The sequence below is a fragment of the Mya arenaria genome, chromosome 14 (assembly GCF_026914265.1).
Source record: "Mya arenaria isolate MELC-2E11 chromosome 14, ASM2691426v1".
NCBI lineage: Eukaryota > Metazoa > Mollusca > Bivalvia > Myida > Myidae > Mya > Mya arenaria.
The window spans coordinates 36115053-36140967 of NC_069135.1; the positions used below are offsets into that span (position 1 = coordinate 36115053).

At 34.8% G+C, this 25915-nt stretch overlaps 1 protein-coding gene across 1 annotated transcript; it reads right to left on the bottom strand.

The window, feature by feature from the left end:
* On the bottom strand, positions 1-24781 carry LOC128218534 (sodium- and chloride-dependent GABA transporter 1-like). The gene is made up of 14 exons (XM_052926220.1): positions 24130-24781; positions 20507-20638; positions 13486-13697; positions 11716-11831; positions 9917-10049; positions 9249-9383; positions 8668-8771; positions 5675-5799; positions 5212-5324; positions 4685-4816; positions 4105-4207; positions 3124-3224; positions 1144-1311; positions 1-718 (listed from the first exon to the last, which is right to left on the bottom strand). Exons 1-14 carry the CDS (start codon positions 24494-24496, stop codon positions 608-610), a joined length of 2052 nt encoding a protein of 683 aa, XP_052782180.1. The 5' UTR covers positions 24497-24781; the 3' UTR covers positions 1-607.
* Between the last annotated feature and the right edge of the window lie 1134 nt (positions 24782-25915).

Consider the following 25915-nt stretch of genomic DNA (forward strand, 5'->3'; position numbering starts at 1 on the left):
ATATATTTTATTACTATGTTTTAACTCCAATTGCAAATATTTCTTTTTGAATACACTACAAGTCTATGAGTAACAACATAATAGTTAGATCGTATAACACAAAGTCTCGAAACTTCTTAAGATAACAAGCTTATTTCATTTGACCAAATACAGATTGGCTTATCGTGTTAATCATACGATTATTCAATATCAAAGTCCGAATACAAAGATTGTAAAAATAAATATTAGAACGAAATCAAAATATAAAAACGTAGTGACCTTAGCTTAGTCATGTTACAGGAGATATTTCGAGAAATTGAAGCCATATTCTTAAGTTTAAGACTACTGTACATGCATCTTTTCCGCTATATACACACAACATATTTGTTTAAGGATAAACTATATGAAAAGTTATTTTTCTTGATATCCCGTTCTTGCTCTAAAAACACAACGTGTGTCCTAATTTGCGCACTCTCGTTCCCATTACTGTCAAATGTTCACGGCCTTGGTTCAACAACACACCCTTTGTCCGAGCCGCATAGCAAACAAAAAACTGCAAGCTATCAAGCTGTTTCATCTGAAGAATCCCCACAACTCACAATCACCTCAATACCGCGTCGCCTTCAATCTAGACGGCCGCGTCTCTAAGCACGTGCATAGTAACCTCAGAGTACGGCGGAGGTGCGTCTGGTCGCTCCCCCGGTAGTTTGATATCGGGCCGGAAGATGGTCTTGCACCGCTGAAAGTGTTTTACATAGCATGAATCCCTCCAAATGAATTGATAATATATGATTTAATATGTCAAACGTGTAAGTCGCCCTGTGTGTTTAGTTGATTGCCTATTTTGGATTATTTTTTTTGCCTTAAATCAAGATCAACATATCACTGCTTTCCTCGTCCATGCACGTAGTTTTCATTACACTTCAATATAAGGGTTTATTTAAATTTGCTATTTATACAGTTTTGCCAACCGTTGAAAAGATATAAACGCACCAAATAACCTTGTACACATTAAATGCTACTGTTGATATACATGTTCATAAGAATCACAGCCAAACTAAATAAAATCACGTTTATTCCGAATGAAAACTACACGTAGATTTTATTGGAGAGATTTAAGACAAAAAGATACGTAAATTACGGAACTAACAGTTATATAACAACCTCAGTATATGTTCCAGGCGTCTTTAGAAAGATGTACACCATGTAGATAGGTATGAGCCCGACCGAGGACAGCGCCATCATAACACCGATGCCATGAGCCCAGCCCGGGTACTTGTAGCTGAGGTAGGTCACAGGCTCAAACTTGACCGTGTAGAAAAGAAACACGCCCTGAAACATTAGGAAGCAAAGCAGATAGACAGGTCATTCTTTTATACATCTACCATGAAGAAAGTAACAGTTAATGATATTGAAATGTTATGTCAAAGTAAACACAGTAAAACAAACAAACAAAACTGAGCATTGTTAAAGTAAAATGAAAGAATATACTGCAGGAGTAGTTTAGAGTAATACTGAGCATGCGAGAGTCACAGCATTTTTCAAAGGTAGCTCCGGATATAGAAAGAAAATCATTGGTTCAATGTAAACATAGCAAATAAAACTGAATATAGTTGATGTAAAATAAAAAAAATAAATACCGCAGGAGTAGTTTACTGATTGATACTGAGCATGCGCGAGAGTCATCGCATTTTTCAAAAGTAGCTCAGAAAATATTTAGAAAATTATTGTTTCAATGGATAACGTATGTATGCAGGTAGGATTTCATGTTCACCTCGAAATTTGTCGACTGTCAACGCTGCATTAATGCATAGTCTACTTTGAATCGTATGTAAAGACATTGCTAGCGTAGCTGCGGTTATTAAAGATGTACGTAAGTGTGGTTCCCTCCTTCCTACTGGCAGACTACCGGACATGTCAAGGAATTTATGCACCAAATTTCTTGCGTTTAATTAATATAGCATGGAAAGTCGGAAAACAGGGATATGAGGTATGTAAATGTGTCAGTAAGATTTAAAAAATATGTTGATAACGTAGATTATATGATTGTTTTAATATTTTGACCAATCGAGGCTGCATAGAACAACAGCTATCCCGACTTATATCCCAAATTGTATAAAATCTATATGGCTATTCCTGTTATTAGAGACATATTGTTCTAAGATATATTCTACATTCAATATAAAACCCCCCACAAAAATTCAAGATTTAAAAAAAACAACAAAAAAACATGTTTTACTCAGTGCATGCGATTTACTAGTGTATGTCTACTACAAGGCGAGTTCAAAGTCTCATAACTACAAACGTGTAAGTATGAAATTAATGAAGCTCCACAAGGGAGTAAAACTGCACCATATTACTAGTATTAATTATTGTAACATTGTTTGGACCTTAACGACCATTTTACTAAAAGTTTGCTAACTGAAGGATCGCCTAGCTTTTTTTGGTTTTTAGAAGATTTTTATTCAAGGAAAATAATATATACTGGTATAATGCCGTTTGATACCTTATTTGAGTATTTTGTCATTTAATTTACAAGTACTCATTTTTGATAGAGGCATTGAGAGAAAAGCATTCATTCTTTGATTAAACTTTGTAGCACTGAAGAAAGGATACATTTTCAGGCAGGAATTTAGAGCATTTGGCATTTTTTCGCAAATGTTTTAAGTAAAATTTAGGAAATGTGTTGTTTTGAAAAAATGTTAAGATGAATTTTGTTTTAATTTTCGTTTCTATTTTGCCATAGCATCATGGCACATATTGGAAATACTCACTTTTCTGTCTTTCTACGAATATTTAAGCCATCATTTCTAAATCAATTTAACGCAATTGATAAATCAAACTTGAACGTTAACAATCAAGTCAAGAACATGTAGTATCGTTTGTGAAGTACAATAAACAAATAAACACTATTATATTCAATCACACACATGAGATCATGACATTGATAATATATATGCTTGTTCCTAAAACCCTTCGTTGGAATATGATTTTGTGTCAATATTTAGACTGAACGAAGAGTTTTTATCTTTAGAAAATGCTCGATTAATATATTCAATTCATATATATTCAATTCATTGCCAATTTTAATTGGTACGTAATTTAAAATAGTTCGCTACTTGGTAATCTTCATATTTTACTCACCATAGTAATTCCTGGTGTGCCGATCACCCACGTGAACTTCCAGAATGCGCTTGGGTAATAACCCAACATCGAATGGAGGTTTTCATAGAAACGGTTTATACCTGAAAACAATAATACAATGGAAACTACAGGGACAAGCCAAGAAGTCGAAAAAATAATAAAGATATAAACCCTGATTAGAGCCTGGCCCCAATTTCTCGAAACTTCTTAAGTCCCTTATAACAGGATTAAGCTAATCTCACTATTTTTGTTGTTCTATAACATGTGTTATATTTACTTCTTCAAGAATTTTTAGAAATTATGTAGGAAAAATCTGTATGATTAACAGAATAAACCATTTTTCATTTATCAAAATCCATTTTCAGTATGTTTTTTGGCTAATTGAAATAAGCGACTTAAGCCTGTTAAGCTTAAGAAGTTTCGAGAAATTGAGGCCAGATGGCAAGGGTTCTAACGACGATGTGCTAAAGTCACCACCAACACAAATACAAACACCACATACAAAGTCATTATTTACTATCAATTTTATTGCGTGCTTTACTCACTGTAGAACTAAGGTCTTTAGCGATACTTATATTGTTTTTCATTTCAAATGATAACAAAATTGGCTGAACAGTGTAAAGCCTCATTTTATTTTTAGTTCTTCCAAAATGTACTTAACAAATATCTTTATGTGGAAATTTGGTTCCATTCATTTTAGGTAAAATTTGTCTTCCAAAATAGGACTTCGTAAAACGAATGAAAAACGAATAAATAAAGAGTGTTAAAAGACATCTAATTATATAATAAAAGAGCTATAGAGACTCATCGGTACTCTTATAATCAAACGCTGTCCCATAAACCGAATTGTTATGGCTTAAACACGGAATAAAACAGATCATTTCAAAAGCTAAACATACGGAGCGAATGTGGTAATTTGAGTAAAGAACAACACGAAATAGATGAAGGAAAAATTGCAATAAACTGAATAGTTTTAAGTACCGTAGCCCCAAGCGACAGCGATGCACTCAAAGAAGATGAGGAGGAGAAGACAGAGGCCGCTGGCCGCGTAAAAGTCAAACAGCTGGTACATGTACATACCACCCTGGAACAGGTTTTAAAATTTAAATCTAACTATAACATGAACTCCATAGTAAATTGTTTCCCTTGCCATGCTTTGTACCTTTTTAGAATAGTCTGCTTTGTAAAACGTTTTAGTCATCTTATTTATAAGTTGTGTCAACATATCAGCATTCAAATTAATACTGTTTTCTTTCGATTTAACTGTTTTTTCCTATTCCTTTTAGAATAATCAAAATGGTCATAGAAAGTATATTTGCTAGTTAATGGGATTGCACATACGTCTAAGGCATCCAAAAACTTGTTAAATGTATAATGTATAATCTCTATATATAAACATTGTTGGCAAATAATTTATATGCCATAATGGAGTTTTATTATTGGCAAGTTTCCGTTTAGAGAAATTAACAAAAACACATGATATGAACGGAAATTTGAAACTCAATCATGAAATGAATAATTGATGTCATGCATTTAATTATATTAGAGACAGCAGCCACACCTCAGTGACGCAGGACAGCCCCACGATATAAGACATGAAGCAGACGACACCGATAAAGATCTCGCGCCTCTTGGAGAACAGGGACGGGAACTCATCAATCAGAGCAGTGAAGAACCCCTCCATTGTCACAAACTAAAAAACAACAACAACGAAAAATGGATGGTCATATGCTTGCAATTCTAAAAAGGAAAAATATCACAAACACTTTCACAAAAGCTCTGTTTTTTGTGCAAATCTGGGGCATTTATTTCAACAGACCGCCCGAGTTAGCACGAAAATCTGGAACTACAAGTTTTTTTCGATACTATGGTGACAAGTCCTTTTCCTATAAAGATTATCCTCTACAGACAAGAGTCAAACCTGGATTAAGTGGCCACCTATAGGAGAAGGTCAAAGTGGTTGCTTTCGACAGATGGCCACTTAATTCAGGTTGGAAATTTCCGCCACGTAATCTTTGTACTGCATTATTCTGTTCAAATTATTTTTTGTAAACTCTTAATTATACTGGGTGAACTGTAATTTGTTACCTGACTGTCTAGTCCCAACATGAGGAGCATGAGGAAGAAAAGAACGGACCAGAGGGGCGAGATGGGCAGCTGCACCATTGCGCTCGGGTAAGCCAGGAAGGTCAGTCCTGGACCTGCAAGTTAAGCCCAGAACATTCAATATCTGTCAAAATTATATATTTCAAACCTATGTATTTTACAACGACTGTGAAACAAGTTATTAGAACATTATACGTATTAATCACGCTCGTGGGCAACATGTTATGCGAGAATGTTGTCTTGTGTTAAAGGGGAAACCGGAGTACCCGGAGGAACCCCATTTGTTCGGCTTGGTGACCACCAGCCAAACTCACATGCCCCCAGGCCGGGAATCGAACCCAGGTTTTCTAGCTGAGATATGAGTGCGCTAACAACTAACAATACTCGTAAAATAATAACATAAAATCTAGACAAAAGTAAACACGAAATAAATAATGATACGCACCAGAAGCGGCAACCTCGCTGACCGGAAGTCCTTGTTCTCGTGCCATGAATCCGATGACAGAGAATATAACGAACCCGGCAAACAGGCTGGTACAGCTATTCAGAATTGAAATACACACAGCATCTCTGAAATTTAAAGATCATTACAAAGGTGATAAGTATACAGTAAGTATGTCTAAAATAATTTTATTGTACGATTGTTCAGTCTTTATCTAGGTCAATGAAATCAGAAACCATTAAACCAATATAAAATAACTGGTAAAATTATATCAACAATATTAAGCCGTCGACCGTGAGTTTTTTTATCAGGGTAGTACAAGCGTGGATTATATTCACGTCCTCGTGGACATTTGCTAGATCATCGGTCGTGTTACAACAAAATAACATATTTTAATGTTTTAAAGGGAGGCAAACGCGAACACGGTTGAGGAACTTTTGATGGTTATCGATAAACACAACGACTTATTAGCAACGTTGTCATTCACTATTCGACAAAGTAATAAAGCGGCGTATTTGTTTTCTAAAATGTTGAACAATTAACAACAATTTTGACATCAAGCGTTCGAAGTATTTCTTTACTTTGGAGCATACATTTGTTCGTCTTGCTACGCGTTCTGTTTTAAATATTTTAACTTGTAAAATCATGAAAAGGAAGCGTATCAATGATTCGTACATACACAAGAGATAATACCTGTAGAAAGTTCATGCTCAGTAAAAGTGTAAAGGTGGGATGGAAAAATGAATTGGCAACCCGGTTTCTTATATGAAAGTCATCGTCGGTCGAGTGCTATGTATCTCTAATACAAGCAACGATAATTGATAAGTCCCACTAATAATGTGTTCCGCACGTATGATATTTGGACATTATGTCCGGGTGCCAATATTTAATGATTAAACCGTGTGATATTTGAAACGGTCATACCTGTACACCAGGTATTAAGGAAATGAGAGAACGACGTACACTTTGAATGTTCAAGAGGTTGGTTAACGGTTCGATTTGTTAGATGATTTGAATTACCTGACATTAACGAAAGAGAACAATTTTTTTATGAACATATGGGAGTTTTTGTTGAACGCATTAAATCTGCCAAAAACGGCCGAGTCTTTTGGTGAAGGAAACTCATGAACGGTTTTCATAAGCACAATATAGGAAGACGTCAATAACCTAAAATTTATGAAAGGGAATGGAAAGTCACAAATCAATTTTAAATGTTTGTGTGGAACTTGTTGTAGCTACAAGGTCCGGCCATCGATCCAATACCGAGCCCATGGGATGAAAATACTTAGCGAAAATTCATTGGCGATTTTCATTCGCACGATATAAGAAGTTGTAAATAACCTGACCTTTACGAAAGGGAACAAAACAAAACACTTTGTAATTGTAGATGTTGTTTTGGAAAATGTTGTGGCTACCAAGTGAGACCAGCGACCCTAGGTCGAGCCCGTAGGAGAAGAAGACTCATTGGGGATTTTCATTCACACGAAATAGTAAGATGTGAATAACCCGACCGTGACGAAAGGGAACCGAAAACCACTATATACTTAAAGAGGATGTTGCGGAACTTGTTGTAGCTACCAACTAAGACCACCAACCCCTAGCCGAGCCCTTAGGAGAATACAATTCATTGAGGAGTTTCATTCGCACGAAACTAAAAGATGAAAATAACATATATGGAAGGGAAAGGAAAATACAATGAACATGACTCAATGAACATGACTATTGTATATGTTGGTGTGGAACTTGTTCAAGCTACAAAGAACAACGATCCTTTAGTAGAAGTAAATTCATTGGCGATTTTCATCAGCATTCATTTAGATGTGAATAACCTGAAATTAACGAAAGGGGACGGAAAAACGCAAGGTAATTGTATATGCTGTTGTGGAAAATGTTGTAGCAACAAAGTACGATCAGTGACACTAGTCCGAGCACGTAGGAGAATAAAAAAATATTAGGGATTTTCATTCGCACGAAATCCGACGTGAATAACCTGATCTATGCGAAAGGGAACGGAAAAACACAATGAAATGATAAATTTGGGCTCGGAACATGTTGAAACTACCAAGTGCGATCAGCGACCCTAAGCCCAGCCCGTGGGAGAAGAAAATACATTGGGGTTTTTCATTGCACAACATATGAAGATGTGAATAACCGGACCTATACGAAAGGGATCGGACCCCCCCCCCCCCCGCCCCCTCTATATACTTGTAGATGTTGTTTCTGAACGTGTTTTAGCAACCAAGGGCGACCAGCGACCCGAGGCCGAGCCCGTCAGAGAAAAAAAAACTTATTAGGGATTTTCATTCGCACGAAACACGAACCTATACGAAAGGGATCGGGGAAAAACACTATATACGTGTAGATGTTGTTTCTGAACGTATTGTAGCTACCAAGAGCGACTAGCGACCCAAGGCCGAGCCCGTCGGAGAAGAAAACATATTGGGGATTTTTATTCGTACGAAATAAGATGTGAATAACCTGATCTATACGAAAGGGGTCGAGAAAAAAACCCACTATATACTTGTAGATGTTGTTTCTGAACTTGTTGTAGCTACTAAGAGCGACCAGCGACCCTAGGTCGAGCCCGTCAGAGAAGAAATTTCATTGGCGACTTTCATTCGCACGAAATAAGAAGGTGTGATTCACCTGACATATACGAAATGGAACGGAATAAACTCTATAAATATGTAGATGTTGTTTTGTCCAGAACATGTTGTAACTATTTAGTGCGACCATCGACCCTAGGTCGAGCCCGTAAAAAAAAGAAATTTCATTGGCGACTTTTATTCGCTCGAAATAATAAGGTGTGAATGACCTAAAATATACGAGAGGAAATGGGAAAAACACAATATACTTGTAGATGTTGTTGTGGAACTTGTTGTAGTGCGATCAGCGAACCTAAGCCGAGCCCGTAGGAGGTGATTTTCATTCGCAAGAAATAAGAAGATGTAAATAAATTGAACTATACGAAAGGGAACGGAAAAAACACTATATACTTGTAGATGTTGTTGTGGAACTTGTTGTAGCTACCAAGTGCGATCAGCGAACCTAAGCCGAGCCCGTAGGAGAAGAAGATTTGAGTGACCGCGTCGATCCATACCTAAAAGGGAATAACCACAATTTAACTTTAACATCTTATTAATTTTGCAACGATTATAAAATATGTTATAACAACAGGTCCCTAATTACTTTCATGATAATGGTGTTACGCTAGAATGTGGTATCATTCTAACCAAGTAAACCGAGTTCATGGTGGACACCCACTTCTCCGGCTTTGTCAAGAAGACTATATTTGAAGGTGGGAATGAACTAGTTGTATAGGTGCTCGCCTCTAACATATTGAGTCTGTGGGCTCGATCAAATAAGTGGCTACTTAAATTTGCCTTCAAAAAATCGTTCTTTAATGAAAACGAATAAAGGTGAAGTCGCACTTACAACAATTAATAACGTTTCCAAATAATTTCAGCATTGTTATGTTTATAGAATTATGTTTACTGGTTGTCGGTTACGTAGGGAAAAGTAGGACACGATGCTCGGTTCTGATCATATAAATCAAAGATAATTAGCCAACACTTACACTTGAGTTCTTGATCTTCTCGAAGTCTGGAAGTAGGTAGAACTTGATGCCGTCCATGGCCCCGGGGAGGGTCACACCTCGTATAAGCAGTATTGACATTAGGATGTAGGGAAACACCGCGGTCACGTATACGACCTGTTGGTGGAGAAAACAATGAAAGTTATCGTATATCAATCGTGTCAAATGAATCACCATAAGGCTCCGCTTAGGCTGATCCTTTATTGTGGAAGGGTGTCAATGCACTTAAAAGTTAAATGCAATGCATATACCATATCCAGGCATGTATCGATATCGTTTTGAATAATTAAAAATTAAAGTAACTACAGTCAAAACCTGTTGTGTCGAACTCCCAGGGACCTTGAGCCACGGGGAGTTCGAGCCAAGCGGGAATGCTTACAATTAGTATAAAGAGTTCGGTTCTTTACATCCAGTTCGAGCCAACGAGGTAATCGAGCCAAACGAGTTCGAGCCAACGGGTTTCGACTGTATATCTTATAATCGTAACATACAAGTATAGACTTTGGTTTGTCCACTTATTACAACACTTATGTTTTATGTGTTCTTAATGTATCTTTGCTTATGTTTGCTTTATCTCTTTCTTAATCAACTTTACATCAGCATCGTTTCCTATTAACTTAGTAGTTGGCATTAATGTATCCGCAAATCACCTTTCCTGTCCATTTGATTCCTTTCCAGATACAGAAGTAGCACATGATCCAGACCGCCGCTAGACAAAGTGCGAGCTGCCACCGTATAGCGCCCGGCTCGTCTATACCGGACGAAATCTGCAGCACGTAACGTCTGCAACACATGCCACATATCAAGATTATCTGCGTATTATAATGAACTTAACAACTGTCAAAATGTGTCTATATATTTCGGACCAGGGGGTTGAAGGGGTGGGATGCAAGCTTATTTACCCTCGCAATTGGGTTATAGCCATTCGGTGAGCACATTTCTGACGATATTTTGGGGGTTTCTTTTATGTAACCAATGTATAGATAGAACAATCCTGATTCCTCGGCGGCTTTAACAACTACAGTCAAGCCTGTATTACATGTAAGTGGTCACACTGGGGAAAAGGTCGAAGTGGCTGCTTAAAACAGGTGGCCACTTTATCCAGGTTGGACCTTTTTTTGGTAATGACTTGCATCAGTTACATTCCTGTACAATGACTGTTAATTAGGCCATTTTTTTTCGACAAGCGTATTGCTTCACAAAAGCCATAAAGGGAGTACGAATCCTGCATCCGGATGTTATTTAAAGGGAAAAATGGAATTGGTGCGGTAAAATATAGAACGATATGTTCGAAACAATTGTTGACGATGACAACGAATGACCACTGGTACCGGATTATTTGAAACTCAAGTAAAAGAAAACCCACACAAAAACCCGTATAATTCCTAACTAAAAACTACGATGCAAAACATGTGAAAAATATTGAAATATTCTTTTTTCATAAATATTTTATTTGTACTGTCTATAAAGTACAAAGTTATTAGTTGTGAAAAAACAACAATACTATTTTTTCAATACATCCGGTGCAAGAGCGAATGACTTGCAATACTTACCTTGGGTCTGTTTTAATAAAGGAATTCGTAACTTCAAATATCTAACATTCTTATGCTAGAACGTCACACCTATCAATATTCATCTTTAATTCTGAGAGAAGTTCAATTCACTCAAATATAAAATAAAACAACGAAAACACTACGACTTATTTGAAACAGGCCACTAAACCTTAAAACTGATTTGTATAACGATACATGATCCGTATTTAACGGACTGTGAGCGGACAAGTTATTTAAAAATAACACTTTGGCATAAAATAGTAAATATATTGGGTATTTTGGCCATAAAAGACAGGTTTAGGATAAAAAAAAATAATTCTTGTTTGTACAGAAGAGCTGCTCATTGGGCTAGTGTTAGTAAATTATTATTTATCTGAATTTAAATGAAGAAAATTGAGTCCTGAATCATGTATCTTGACGCTCTAATGCCTTTCGTTGGCAAGGGAGATCTCAATAACCAAAAATATGAACTTTATGGTCATTGGTTGTTGCTAGTTCTGTTTACTTGGCGACCTGTTTAAATGTCTGAATGCTAACGACTCTCCCTGTTCCTAACTTCACTACTTACATTCAGAACACCTCGGCCATTTTTCATCGAAAACAACCTCTGACAATGTCAGAAATCTGTACGTTTCACTATGCTGCAAGTAGATCGCGTAGTAGTTTCAATTAAGCAGTTAAGCTTAATGACTTTACTCTTTGGAATCATAAGTATTTATGCAATAATACACTTCAATGGCAATCAATTTAGACTTAGTGCGACACAACACACGTTAGAACACTGCAATTAATTAATCTATTATTTAAAAAAATGCACTACTTCTACTGATGTACCGGCATACATCCGAGGTTGTTTTCGACGGAAAATGGCAAGGAGTTCCGAATACACTACTTACTCCCAGAATTCACGGACAGGCGATGTGTACTTGGTGCCATCGTAGTACTGCTTGCAGGAAAACTCACTTACATTTCCATACATTAGCGATATATTTGAATAGTCGGTTTTGTTCACCTGAAAGAAGACGCGCATAATGAAACAGAGTTGAAATGAACAGTCTTCTTCATACCTATTTTAGAAATCGGACTCAATGCCCTTGCCTCTCGCTGAGAAAGATTTCAAGTGGTGTAACACAATTATTAACAAGAACAATGGCAAATAGAAACTGTGGAGCATGTTTTCTACATTTTGTGTACACAGTCAGAAACAACGCCCTTGCAGTTGAGCTGTTTCAGTTGAGCTGTTATGAAATAATTTACAAGTGCAATAACAAAAAGAAAACTGTGGAGTGTGTTTTCTACGTTTTGTCAAAAATCAGACCCCACACTGCGCTTATGTTGTTCCAGGCCATTTACTTTGCAAATAGGATCTGTGTGGAAAGCATAGTCATACATGTCAACAAGAGCAAGCCAATATTTGAAACTTAAGTACACACAGAACATGGAGAAATAGTGTTAAAGGGACTAGACACCAGATGATACAGTTGCAAGAAAAAACAACAACAAAAAATGTAAAAAAAAACCTTACATTAAATTGATATCGTTGTGTAAAACACAATACTCTTACTTACTGGTGTACCCCATCGCTTTCGCGGTTTTGTGCATTTGAATAAAGGAAAGAATACTCGAAAATTGTCAAAAAGTTACATAAAATTAATATCGTTGTGTACAACACAATACTCTACTTACTTTCGCGGTTTTTGTGTATATTTTCCAAATCGAAATTAACTGGGCCACGAAAATCCCAGTAAATTTAAAAATGGGGCCGGTATATGTATCTATACTAATCACGTGACGTTCACACACTAAATATAAACACTATAAACTGGGAGACCATTGTGCGCTCTTTTCAAAACTCAACAACACAATATTGTTTTAATTAGAAAATTGGTGTATTATCGGCCTAATACTAGCTTTTTTTGGCAATTCTATGCTTGTTTTGTGGAAATAATGTATTTGCCGATTTTGAGACAATCTGGTGTCTAGCCCCTTTAACAGTCAGTGTAGTAAAACATTAATAGTTTCAAACCCAAAATACAAAGACCCTGACTTCTCACCATACAGAGGAATGCCTGCTTCCACCACAAACGCGTACTAAATACCTGGGCTGGTATTCAATATTGATCTTAACTGGATCTAAGAACGATGTAGCTAATCGGATTATTTGTCAATAGTAACTGACCAATTGAGTAAATAAAGTCAATGATGCATGACCATAAGATTTACTTCAGTTGAGTATTGAATACCACCACTTAGCCTCTTTCAAAACTTCACAAAAGCGTCTGATTGGATTGAAAGCTGCACAGATTGAACGTTTTGACAACTTTTTTATTTTTTGTCTTGGAACGAGCCAATTTTTGAGAAAATCCATGGAAACCAGTTATATAAGACTGCTGATAAAAAAATCAGATCGCAGATTTTTATATATAAAAACAAAACTTGATATTTTATGCATTTTCTTAAACCGTTAGTAACGGTTTAAGCCATAAAACATTAATTTTCGAACGGAAATATGAATAAATACGATACGAGCAATCTTATATCATTGGTGTGCAGATATTTACGCAAAAATTTGCTCTTTCCAAGACAAGACAAAAAATAAAAAAGTTGTTAAAATGGCCAATCTGTGAGAGTGCAGCTTTAATAGATCTGCAAACCACTGTAAATACCTCAAACACAAATGTCTTATTCGTGCATCGGAAGGGGATATGATCTCGGTCATAGTTGGACATGCACGTCTGGGTGTTCCACCAATTATCGCACGAGGCCCAAGGGAGCGCTGCCCGGAAGCTCGAAAACAGGTAGAACAGGCCCCAGGCCAGGATCACGATGTAGAATATGTTCAGCCACGCTGCCATCACTGCGGCTGCGTAACCTACGCCTGCATCCAAAATATATTACATACATTAGCCTTGTCTTTTTTATTGAAACAATAATTCCGCGAATGGAATAATTCACTTGCTTGGAGCGCCCTCTACTTTGATTGGGAAATTATTAAACAATAATGCATTAGGTAGGACTGTTGTAAATATTGAGCAATTTGAATTTTAACATTATCATGATAAACGAAACAGTCGAACTTGGCAATTTCGTCACGAACAAAATGAATGCTGCAGTTTGGCAAGCAATCAAACTAGAGCAATTTTAAAAGTCTATAATCGTTGCAATTCATTCTCATTCATAATAATAACAATAACAACAATAATAATAATAATAATAATAATAATAATAATAATAATAATAATTATAATAACAACAACTTTATTTAACGAAGGTTACATACTAAGTGTACAATCATTACAGACATACTACTTATTTCCAGCATGGCCTTCACACAAAAAGTATTACAAAAACACATATACTAAGTTACATATTAAGCAACATACAAAACATACAATCACACTATCACTATCATACATTTCTTCGACAAACACAACTTAGTTTAATAAAATGATTATAAATTACAATAAGTTCATACTGTAAGTAATGTAGATATATTCGGTAAAACCACATTCAATCAATATATTTTCAACATTTACATATTTGGTAGTACAATGAACTACATGTATTTATTATAATGTGAATTAAATAAAGTGTCAAGATTTTTTTTCATGTGATAAAATTATTCTGCCAATAAGTAGCCTTTTAATGCATGTTTAAAGGCTGGTAGCTTATCTTGACATTAAATGTATGTAGGAAGAGAATTTCAAATTTTCATTGCTTTATAGGCAAATGTAGTTTTGATATAGTTTGTTCTAGGTTTTACAACAAAAATATCCTTGTTTTCTGAAGAACGCAAGCTATAGTGCTCATTTTTGGCAAATGTTAACAATTCTGTGAAGTACGAAGGAGTCAAACATTTCATGCTTTTGAAAACAAGTAATGAAAGATGATAATAGCACCTGTCTTCAAAAGATAGCAACCCTGACTGTTTGAATATGTTTCCACAATGGCTAGTTCCCGACTTCATTATTAGCTTAATCGCTCTTTTCTGAATATTAGTGATTTTTGTGGTATCTGAGGAATGTGTTAGTCCCCAGACACTACAACAGTACTCAATGTTTGACATGATAATTATATGCATTATAATACAATAATTTCATCTCATCTGTTAGATGATATGCTATTCTTCTTAGAATTGCCAATTTTGAATTAAACTTATTCACTACAGTCTTAACATGTGTATGCCATGACAATGTCTGATCAACATGCACCCCGAGGACCTTTTGACATTTCACGTTTTCTACTGACAATCCATCTATTGATAGTTCAAGTTACAATGCATTTTTGCCTTATAATTAGTACATAGAATCATACATTTGGTTTTTGATGGATGGATTGACATATTATTTGTCTTACACCAACAGTTCACGCTATTAAGACTTTTTTGTAGATCTGATTGAATGCTCAATATACTTGGACCTATTTTGTATAACGTGGAATCATCTGCATATAAGTCAATACATGAGTTGGAAGAAATTAAAGGCATATCATTGATGTATATTAGAAAAAGTAAGGGACCGAGTATTGATCCTTGAGGGAAACCCGACCTAGTTTTCATTTTCTCAGAATTAATGTTGTTCCCTTTCACAAATTGCATCCTGTTAGTAAGATAGGACCTAAATAACTTCATAGACCTTTCTATGAAGTGATAAAGTTTAAGTTTGTGTAAGAGTATTTCATGGTCAACTAAGTCAAATGCTTTTCGAAGATAGAGATAAATGGCCCCCACATAATCACCACTGTCTATTCATCAGAGCTTTGATAATGATATTTCTGTGGTGCGCATATCATCATCACTCTGGTATACGAGAATGTTGCTATTATGTTTGGTAATTGTTTGCTAAATATAAAGACAGCTGCAAGGATGAAACACAACCGGAGTAAAATATATGCATGTAATTATTCATATAATCATAGTGACAACAGTTGGAAAAGTTTGTGAATAAGAATTGCTACGTTCAAGGGGAGGACATTTGGTGAATTTGGTCAGAGCTGACAGTTTTAGAGCAACAACACCACAGTAAATAGTGCGATCTCGGTGTCACTCGAACTTCGTCAGGATAGAACATCTTACGCATGGGACTTAAAAATGGTCGTTCATATGGGGTTACAACGTTATTTTGTATACCTAAGTTGTGTTCTAATTAAATCAACGCGAGATTATTTAACCAATTATATACGACGTTAAAATTACTGCATCGGCTGTTTCTGTTTTAATACATATAACATAGAACCTTTCATTAACTAATATTAAAATTATGTTAAAGGCCTAGTTTAAGCTTTCTATAAGTGAACCCCCCCCCCAAAAAAAAAAAATAATAAAAAAATAAAAAATATATATATATATATATATATAATAAATAAATAAAAAAAATCGTGTATAGTACACAACTTCTGTGTATTGATCTTTATCTTAATTGACTTGGGTTGCTTATCAGATCTCCGATCTGAGTGTCCAGCTGTGCAGTTATAGAGGTTTTATTATCGAAATGGACAATATATTTTGTCTTTTAGTTGTTTTTGTTGTTGTTTTCAAATGATAATTATATCATTATTACAATGCCTTTGAATAAGAATAAGAGTCATTTGATATATAACAATCCATTAATATAATTTAACCAGGATGGTTTTTTATATAACAATGGTGACCATGCAATTAAAATGGATTTAAATTTATATGTTATATAACTATTTAAAAACTTATCACTCTTATTTGTTTATTATTTATTTCCATTTGGTCTAATTGATAAATACATCAGCTATGCAAATTGTTTTATATGTATTAGTGAGACAAATACACAGGAATTTGGCCCCTACTGGGACACCAGTGCAATTAACAGGAGATGCACAGCAGGGGATTATCATGGCAAACATTCCTTAAACTAGGCCTTTAAAGTGGAATTAACTAACTTTTATCACTGATTAATAACTAGTAAGGATTTGATCACATTTGTTTGTAGTAACATAATTTTACATGCAAATCTGATCAAATCTGCCAAGATGCGCTCTATGGATTCATTATCTTTATAACCGGGCGTTCTTTATACACATAAGCATACGTATGTCCATAAAATAATTATGTACAGGTTTGGAACTCATATATATAATTGAATATTTCTTTATATATGTCTTACTCTAAAATTATAATTATTAAAAATTTAACCATCAATTAATACCAACATACTTATTTCATAAAATAATTCGGTGAAATAAGGCCCCAATTTCTCGAAACATCTTAAGTCCCTTATAACAGGATCAAGCTCAGCACGCTATTTTTGATTTGGCATAGATTGCGTTATATTCTAATTGTTTATGAAATCCTATTAACGTCAGTAATTATGCTAAATGAGATGAACTATTTAAGTGAGTTACGCTTAAGAATTTTTGAGAAATTGTGGCCAGATTTCGAACAGCGTTAGTCTGTTTTCTAGTGTTTTTACAGAGAAATGTAGTTCTAAATGATTTTGAGAAAAATGTCGTCAGGTTCACAAGTCGGTAGTACCGTGCCCTTTGCAAATATCTCAGTTTACAAATTCATATAGAACGATTGTATCAAGCAATGTTTTTCTAATATAAACAGAAACCCTATGCGTTCATATATATTAAAACAAGTGAATAACTGACACGAGAATTACTCAATCCCAACTACTTTATTAAAACAATCCATCCCACACTAAGTATGTGTATACCACGTGATAAATAACGGCTACGTCAGAAGGCAATATTTTGCTTCAAATGAAGACCTTTAACAAAGACAGTTTTACTATTTATTCACCATATTAAATAAAACATGGCACAGTCTACGCCGCTTACATATTCCCGCATTCAGTCTGTTACTAAAGTGTTTAGTTTCTTAAAACACTTCAACAAACCTTTTCACAAAACCGCCGCCTGATGCAGCACTGTCAGAACATTATATTGAAAACAGGTTTGTCGAAGAGTTTGAGGAAACTAACCACCTAATCAAACTTTGGTAATAAAGCGAAGGCGGGGCTCATTAAGCAGCATAGACTGCCCTTTGTTCCAATTAAAATGGTGGAGAAAAAGAAAAGTCATCTTCGTTTTAAGTCATCATTCGAAGCAAAATGTGCCTTCCGACCTAGCATTTCATGTGGTATACACACACCGCACACTTATTTCAGCTAACTTTTCGTTTTATGACTATCACTGCATTTGCCTATATTTTGACACAGTTACTAAGCACAAGGCGTGCTTATAAGCGTGTCTAAGCAGTGCGATTTATCTGGCCGTAATGTACTTGCAACTACTGTATTTGTTACTATGATTGTTTTGCTTTTTTCACTTTGATGCTGCTTCGATTAGACATTGCTTTTATTGATAAATGTAGGATAATGCGAGGTTTCAGAACCGGTTTTGGCACCCAGTGAATTGTTTTCACTTGGTGTTGAAAGGCGGTAGACCGTACATTTGTATTAGTCGCAGAATAAAGACATCTTAGTTGTTTAAACATTGTATATTTTACAACGATTGTGAAGAAAGTTATGATAACTTATACTAAGTCACTCTCTTTGGCACTATGTCGCGCGAGATTGTGGTCTTGTGCTGTCGGGGAAACCAGAGTAACCGTTGAAAAACCACTTGTCCGGCTTGGTGACCACTAACCACAAACCAAACTCACATGGGCCCAAACGTCTTGAGGGATGCATGTTTCCAATGTTGATAAAATATATATTTTCAAACTAAAACCTATTCAGACGCGTCTTTGATGTCTTTGTATCAAAATTCGTCTCGTAATCTTATAAATGTGATATGTGTTTGTTCTCTGGTGGCGTTGTGTGTCCCTTTGAGTGAATCTGGGACTTTGATCTTAGTGTCTGTGGGCTAGGTAAGGCCTTGTTAAAGTGGCTCTCTCATGCAAAATCAAATATTCACATGTATAACAGACATACATTTTGACTGACAACTCTTTAACTACTTACTCTTCTTAATGCATTTATGAAAAATATTAATTACTGATAACACTGTGTATTTGAAAGTTCAAAAGGCAAAAATATTAAATGATTGGTGAATGAAATAAAAGATTTACTGTGATCAGCTAATGTCTCATAAGGTAGAAATAATGTGTTTTATGCACATTTCTCTCAATTTAAACTCGGTATCCTTCATAAGAACCATTGTTTTCGACATTTATTCATCCTTTTTGGAATATTAAAACAAAAATAATAATTTTGGTAAACCTTATTTGGGAGTAAGAGTGCATCTTTAAAATACATTATTAGAAGTGCTTTGACAGAGACTAGAATTATACTCGATTCTTATCGGTCCTCACATGCTTTTGTCCACTACACATGGAAGTATATACAGTCGAACCCCGTTAGCTCGAACTCCCAGGGAACTGCGAAAATACCTCAAGCCTCGGAAAATTCGAGCCAAGCGGAAATGTTTAACTTCAGTATACAGAATCGGCCATTTACATCTAGTTGGAGCAAACGAGGAATTCGAGCCAAGCGAGTTCGAGCCAAAGGGTTTCGACTGTATTAAACCTTACACAAAATTAAATCCTTGTTCGGATTACTTCTTCTATTTTCTGCATTCTCATTCATCAAAGGTTTAATAATGATAAATCTAGTATAGCATCGCATTCTGGTGTACGAGAATGATTTGCTTTAGAACGTTAGTCATACTAGAAACAGAAAACGACCTTTGTTTAAGGATTGGCCTTAGTGGTGTGCTTGACCATCCTGTATGAATGCAGGAGGCCATAAAGCACGTAAGCGCTAATGGTGACATTTGCATATCAGCCCTCCTGCGTACACACACCATGACAATACATAAAAAATGTACCCCATACACTTCGAAATCAATTATTATATCACTTAATGGTTTTGTCTAATAGACCAACGCGTCCGTATATATTAAAAACAAGTCTGGAAACGGGGACATGATAAACAAGATGGCCATGTTATATGGAAAAAAAAACGAAAAGAAAATCAAATAATGTTTTATCTTATAGAATGAGTAGACCTTTATAAAAACAAGTAAATTTGGACAAATACAGGACATGATAAACAAAATGGCCATGTTATATGAAGAACAAAGAGAAAATCAAATAATGTTTATCTTATAGAATTAGTTGACCTTTATTAAAACAAATAAATTTGGACAAAAACAGGACATGATACACACGATGGCCATGATATATGAAAGCGCGAAAAGAAAATCAAATAATGTTTTATTTTATAGAATTAGTTGACCTTTATTATAACAAGTAAACAGACGCAGGATATGATAAGCAAACAGGCTATGTTACATGAAATCAAATACTGATTTATCTTATAGAATTAGTAGACATTGATTAAACAAGTACATTTGGAAAACACAGGATATGACAAACAATGGCTATGTTATATGAAGAACGAAAAGAAAGTCATGTTTTTTCTATTTTAGAATTAGTAGACCTAAGTTAAAAAAGTCAATTTGGACAGACACATGATATGAAAAATAAGATGGCCATAATATATAAAAGCACGAAAGGAAAATCAAATAATATTTTATCTTATAGAATTAGAAGACCTGTATAAAAACACGTAAATTTGGTGAGAGACTCATTTAAAATACATATATCGCTGTACAAGTTTATACAGTTGCATCACATATTTCTCTTTACCTAATAAAAACAAACGTTATCACACGTGCACAACTATATTATATGTAGAATGCAATTACCTTTAAACGCCGGTGTTATTTTCCACACTCCGATTCCTCCGATGCTGAGCCACTGGCCGAGGGCGAGCTCCATGAAGTACATGGGGATACCGGCAAAGCACATCGTCAGTAGGTACGGGATCAGAAACGCCCCTGTCAACGAATGTAAATTATATTATAACACCAATAAAAAGATAAACATTGACATTATAATGATATATTTTCGGACATAGGGATACAACTGTAACATTCATTATTGACCCCGTTGTGTATTGACCACTAGGGTCATTTTACAATTTTGAAAATTGACCCCGACAAAATGTTAAGGCTAGCTTTTGATAACAACAGCTATTGAAAACTATTCACTGTTTGGTCAGTCTGTTTTTATCAGTTGTGGAGTAATTCTAAAATTTAAGATGAACGTTAAAGATAGAAGTAGACCAATAGAAGATACCCCCCCCCCCTCCTCCCAAGGAGGAACCAGCGCCTTATTAGTTTTATTATTATTAATATTATTTTAATTATTATTATTATTATTATTATTATTATTATTATTATTATTATTATTATTATTATTTTAATTATTATTATTATTATTATTATTATTATTATTATTATTATTATTATTATTAATGTTATTATTATTATTATCATTATTATTATTATTATTATTATTATTATTATTATTATTATTATTATTATCATTATTATTATTATTATTATTATATTTTTTTTTTAATTATAATTATTAAAGAGAAGTTGCAGGTTTAAATGTACGGCTACGCCAAAGGGCACCAAAAAAAAAATGTCCTGAAATCGGAGAATAAAACCTTCACGGTATAAGATTACACCAATTACTGTGATAAAATCGGTTCAGGCAAGGAAACAATATATCACTACAGATAAGCCCCGCAAGATCTACACTTTTAGATGTAGGCAAATTCTTAATGTCATAATTATTTCCTCAGATGTTTATATCCTGGAACATGTGTTTTCTTAAGAAATGAAAAAAAAGAAGATTTTTTTATTATATTTTTAAATTTGTAAAAATGATCGTCAAAATGCTTTTATTGAAAAAAAATGTCTTTCAAAAATAACAATGCCATTGATATGTAACAGAATCGGTTCCCAGTTAAACTACTCGGCATATCTATATAACAACGGTGAGGTATATAGTAGTTTTGGAATACACTGTCCGTCCCTCTGTATGTTCAAGCTATGACTTGAATTTTGATTGAACTTCACATATAGTATAGAGCACCATGGGAAGGTGTGTCCAGGATAAATTTCGTGCCCTATTGTCACACGTGGTCTGATATCAATGTTGTACAATACATTGTCTATGCATTTTATAGCAAAATTTGCAGAATTTGTAAAAGTTGAGCTTTTTTAGGGCCTTTCACAGAGCAAAAGTCGTTTGAAGGACCAAAACAAAAAAAAATGTTTAAAGAATTCATATAATTTATTTCTGAGTTTCAATATTCAGCAAGCATAATATGTACATACATCCGTTGCAACATGTGTAGCTGTTATTAGGAGTTGAGCAAATTTTACGGAAGCAGATTTTATCAGATTTCTTATCAAAACGGATTGGCTTTTTCAGGAAATGTCTGTATTAATATTGAATATGTTTTAAAAATAGCCAGAATAACTACCATGTCAACAATGTCTTGTTGGTGATTGCAACCAAATAAGACTGCTGTCAAAATTTTAGATCGCAGTTTTTCATATTTATGTTCGAAACTTGATGTTTTATTTATGGCTAATAGCGTTCCATTCCATTGAAGGAAATTGATTGCAGCTATGATATCAGTTTAATAAAAGACGTTTAATATACATTGACATAATAAGGTGTTAACCGATTACCTCGAAAACTCTGTTATACCCATTATCTTACGATTTTGTTCCTCATTTTCCAAAATAAAACAATGGGAACCAAACTAATATCGCGTTTATATGCCGAACATTTACCGATGTGGGCAAATTTACCAACGTACCGCCGAGGGTAAATTTATTTACCCCAATTGGGCAATTTGCGTTCAGATGCACATATTTGCTCTCAGTGGTAAATCTCGCCATATCATCAGCATAAACGATATACGCGTCCGTACAAATAAGCTTTCACACTATTTTTAAAGGGGTAAGACACCAGATTGTCCCAAATTCGGCAAGTATATTTTATCCTCAAAACAATCCTAGAATTGTCAATGCGAGCAAGTACAAGACCGATTATACATCATTTTACATTATTAAAATAATAAAAGCAACGATTATTTTGCTGCCTCATCTTTGTTTCACCGTTTAAAAAAGAGCGCATAATGGTTTCCCGGTTTAAATCATATCTGATAATTATACAGACGCTATATGAATTGTAAAAATGCGCAAAGAATCAAAAGATACATGTCTTGTAAGCAATATGATACATCAGTAATAAAGATTAAAATTTAATGCGTTGTATACTACGATGTCAATATTATATAAGTTTTTGACATTTCTCTTTTCTTCTTGCAATATTATCATCTAGTGTCTAGTCCCTTTAGTACCTTTGTCATGTAATGGTGGGTACCAATGTCAGTTAATTAGCAGCAATAGATTGATTTCAATATCAGACAAGTATCAGCAGAGTTATTGTCCTTGGTTTAGCAAACAAGTAGTATTTTCACCCTGCACGGTATCACCAATTTAAAATTATTACCGACACGTTCCTGAATATTACAAAAAATGTTAGTCTAGAAGTTGTTTCCATACAATTACTGTTGATCAGTTTTAAACGAGGGCCAAAATATTACAAGAGGAAAGGTCATGAATTAACGGTAGGTCATTTTTAAACGTATCGAATTATCACTAAAAAATGACCCTGGGGGCTACATTTTCAACTGGGTAAAATGTAATGTTTCATAGTTTATCACATATGCTTTAATGCCTGAGGTCCATGAGCATAAACCAATGATGTTACACCGGCAAACACATCGTCAGGTAAAGTAAGAGGGCCAGAAACGCCCCCTGCCGAACACCAATAATAAGATATGTACTTGTAAGTGTATACAGACTAAAATTGTGTTCATTTAAAGTACATACATAGAAATAACATTGTCAGTTGAACTTGATCCAATTTCGAATTACAGGTAAAGGATCGGGAAAGGGGTGAGACTTCATAACTATGCATACCGTTTTCCATATTTAACATGCGAATATTATTCTGATTTTCACAACCGCAGATACATGTTTTACGTCGACAAGAGACCACGTTGGAAAACCTCCGAAAATAGGACCAAGCGGGAGAACATTTTACAACTTATGTTTTTATATTTAAATTATAAAAATTGTTATATGTTTTACTGTTGTTTATATGCAAGATGTATGGATATTAAAACTAAAAATCTCTTACGGTGCGTATTCACAGAAGTATGTATATACAGTTATTATATTTATACAGTCGAACCTTGTTGGCTCGAACTCGCTTGTCTCGAATTCCTCGTTGGCTCGAACTGGATCATTATACTGAAGGTAAGCATTCCCGCTTGGCTCGAATTTTCCGAGGCTCGATGTATATTTCGCCGGTCCCTGGGAGTTCGAGCCAACGGGGTTCGACTGTATATCAAATTCATTTGAAAGTTGTTATTACTGCCTGTTAAGATTCTTACCGCCGCCATTCTTGTAACAAAGGTACGGAAACCGTGTGACATTCCCAAGTCCTATACACTGTCCTACGCAAGACAAAATGAACTCTATCTTGCCGTTCCATAAGTCACGCTGCTCAGGAGGCGCCACGGAAGAGAGCATCGTCTCCATGGATTTCATCGGCGGTTGATTTTGCGAAATTGGTGGCTTGGAGGCAAGCGGGGTCCTTTGACTGTTGTAGCCGAACTCTGAGCTCGTTCCGACGTCCCTAGTCTCAATACCCGGACTCAAACGGTTATCCCCCAAGCGGGAAAAGTTTGCCTTATCGTCACTTGTAAATAAATTCATTTGGTGATTCTCTATTGTTGGATCCATGGTAACCTTTTTCATCTAAAAGTAGCGTATTGAAACAGACTAACCGTTTGTCACTATTATTTTAATCAAATAAAAGTAAATCCATTTTTAACTGAATTCCATAAGAAAAAAAACACAAAGGTTTAATTATTTTCTTAAAAAAAGTCCTAAAGCTTTTTATTCTCTCGTATGTTGATATGATGAAACAATTTTCTGTCAAAATGCTTCACATATATTACGTAATCTTGTAAATTGCTTTATCTCTGTAATACAGCACTATTAATAAATATCCCGGTCGTACGGCAGTTCGGGACGGGTCTAATCTCGTAGTGAAGGCCGGGCAGTTTCCATAGTGAAATTAACCAATAAATCACAGGATATGAAAGTAGTTCAGCATCCGAAATATATCGGAATTTCATTCGGGTAATTCCGTAACCTGTTATACGGGTTACTCGCTAATCGGAACACCTCGGCCAGTATCAAACAAAATTGACTCTCGAGGCTTGCCGGAGATGGCCGAGTTGTTACGATTGGTTACTCGTTTCTCACGGGTCTGGATTTCACACGGTCGATGTTATCTTAAATTGTGATGGATAGGAATGAACGGGAACATGTGGCGAATTGTTTTACAAAACATTTTTTTTCACTCAAATTTTACTCAAGAATGTTTCTAGCTTTGTTTTTTTTTATAATGAGTAGGTTATTCTACAGTGTATATTAACACAAATTATTCTTTTACAGGAATAATATTCGAACTGAAATGACCTTCAAAATGATATATTTTGGAATTATAGAGAAACAAACTCCGAGAGTGATGCTTATCATTTTTATTTCACTTTAATCAAAATGTTGTATTCATAAATGTAAACTAACAAACGATGTTCCAGTTCTTGAAAGCTTAAAAATTGTAAAGTTTCTCAAACAAAGAAAACAATTAGAGAGATGTTTGGCAGAATCAAAACTAAAAAAAAATACAGCTACATGACCTAAAATGAACCAAAATATAAGTCGAATTTTATTTTAAAGGCAATCCTATTTTTTCTTACATTACTTACTTTATTGGATTTGATTTTCTTATTCGACTTATTATTTTTCGCTCATTTTTTTTACAAAACTTTATTTTCCTAAGGTAACAAAAAAAAATAATAAAGCATTTCCATCTCATGTGTAACATATACCAATATCAATATTTGGACCAATATATCTATATAGCAGACAATTTTAATATTATATTAATATATTTTCAAAGATGGTGTAAAATGTATGTTATGCATGATACCAAAATAAAACTTTACCACAAAAGCGGTAGCACAAAGCTCAAGCTTAGATAGGTCCTAGAAATGGCATGATTTAATTGCATATTACCATTTGATTAAAATATTACATGTATCAGGAACGTAGCTAGCCCTCTAATCATGTGGATTCAAAATTGTTCTAGGGGGGCTCGGGGCATGC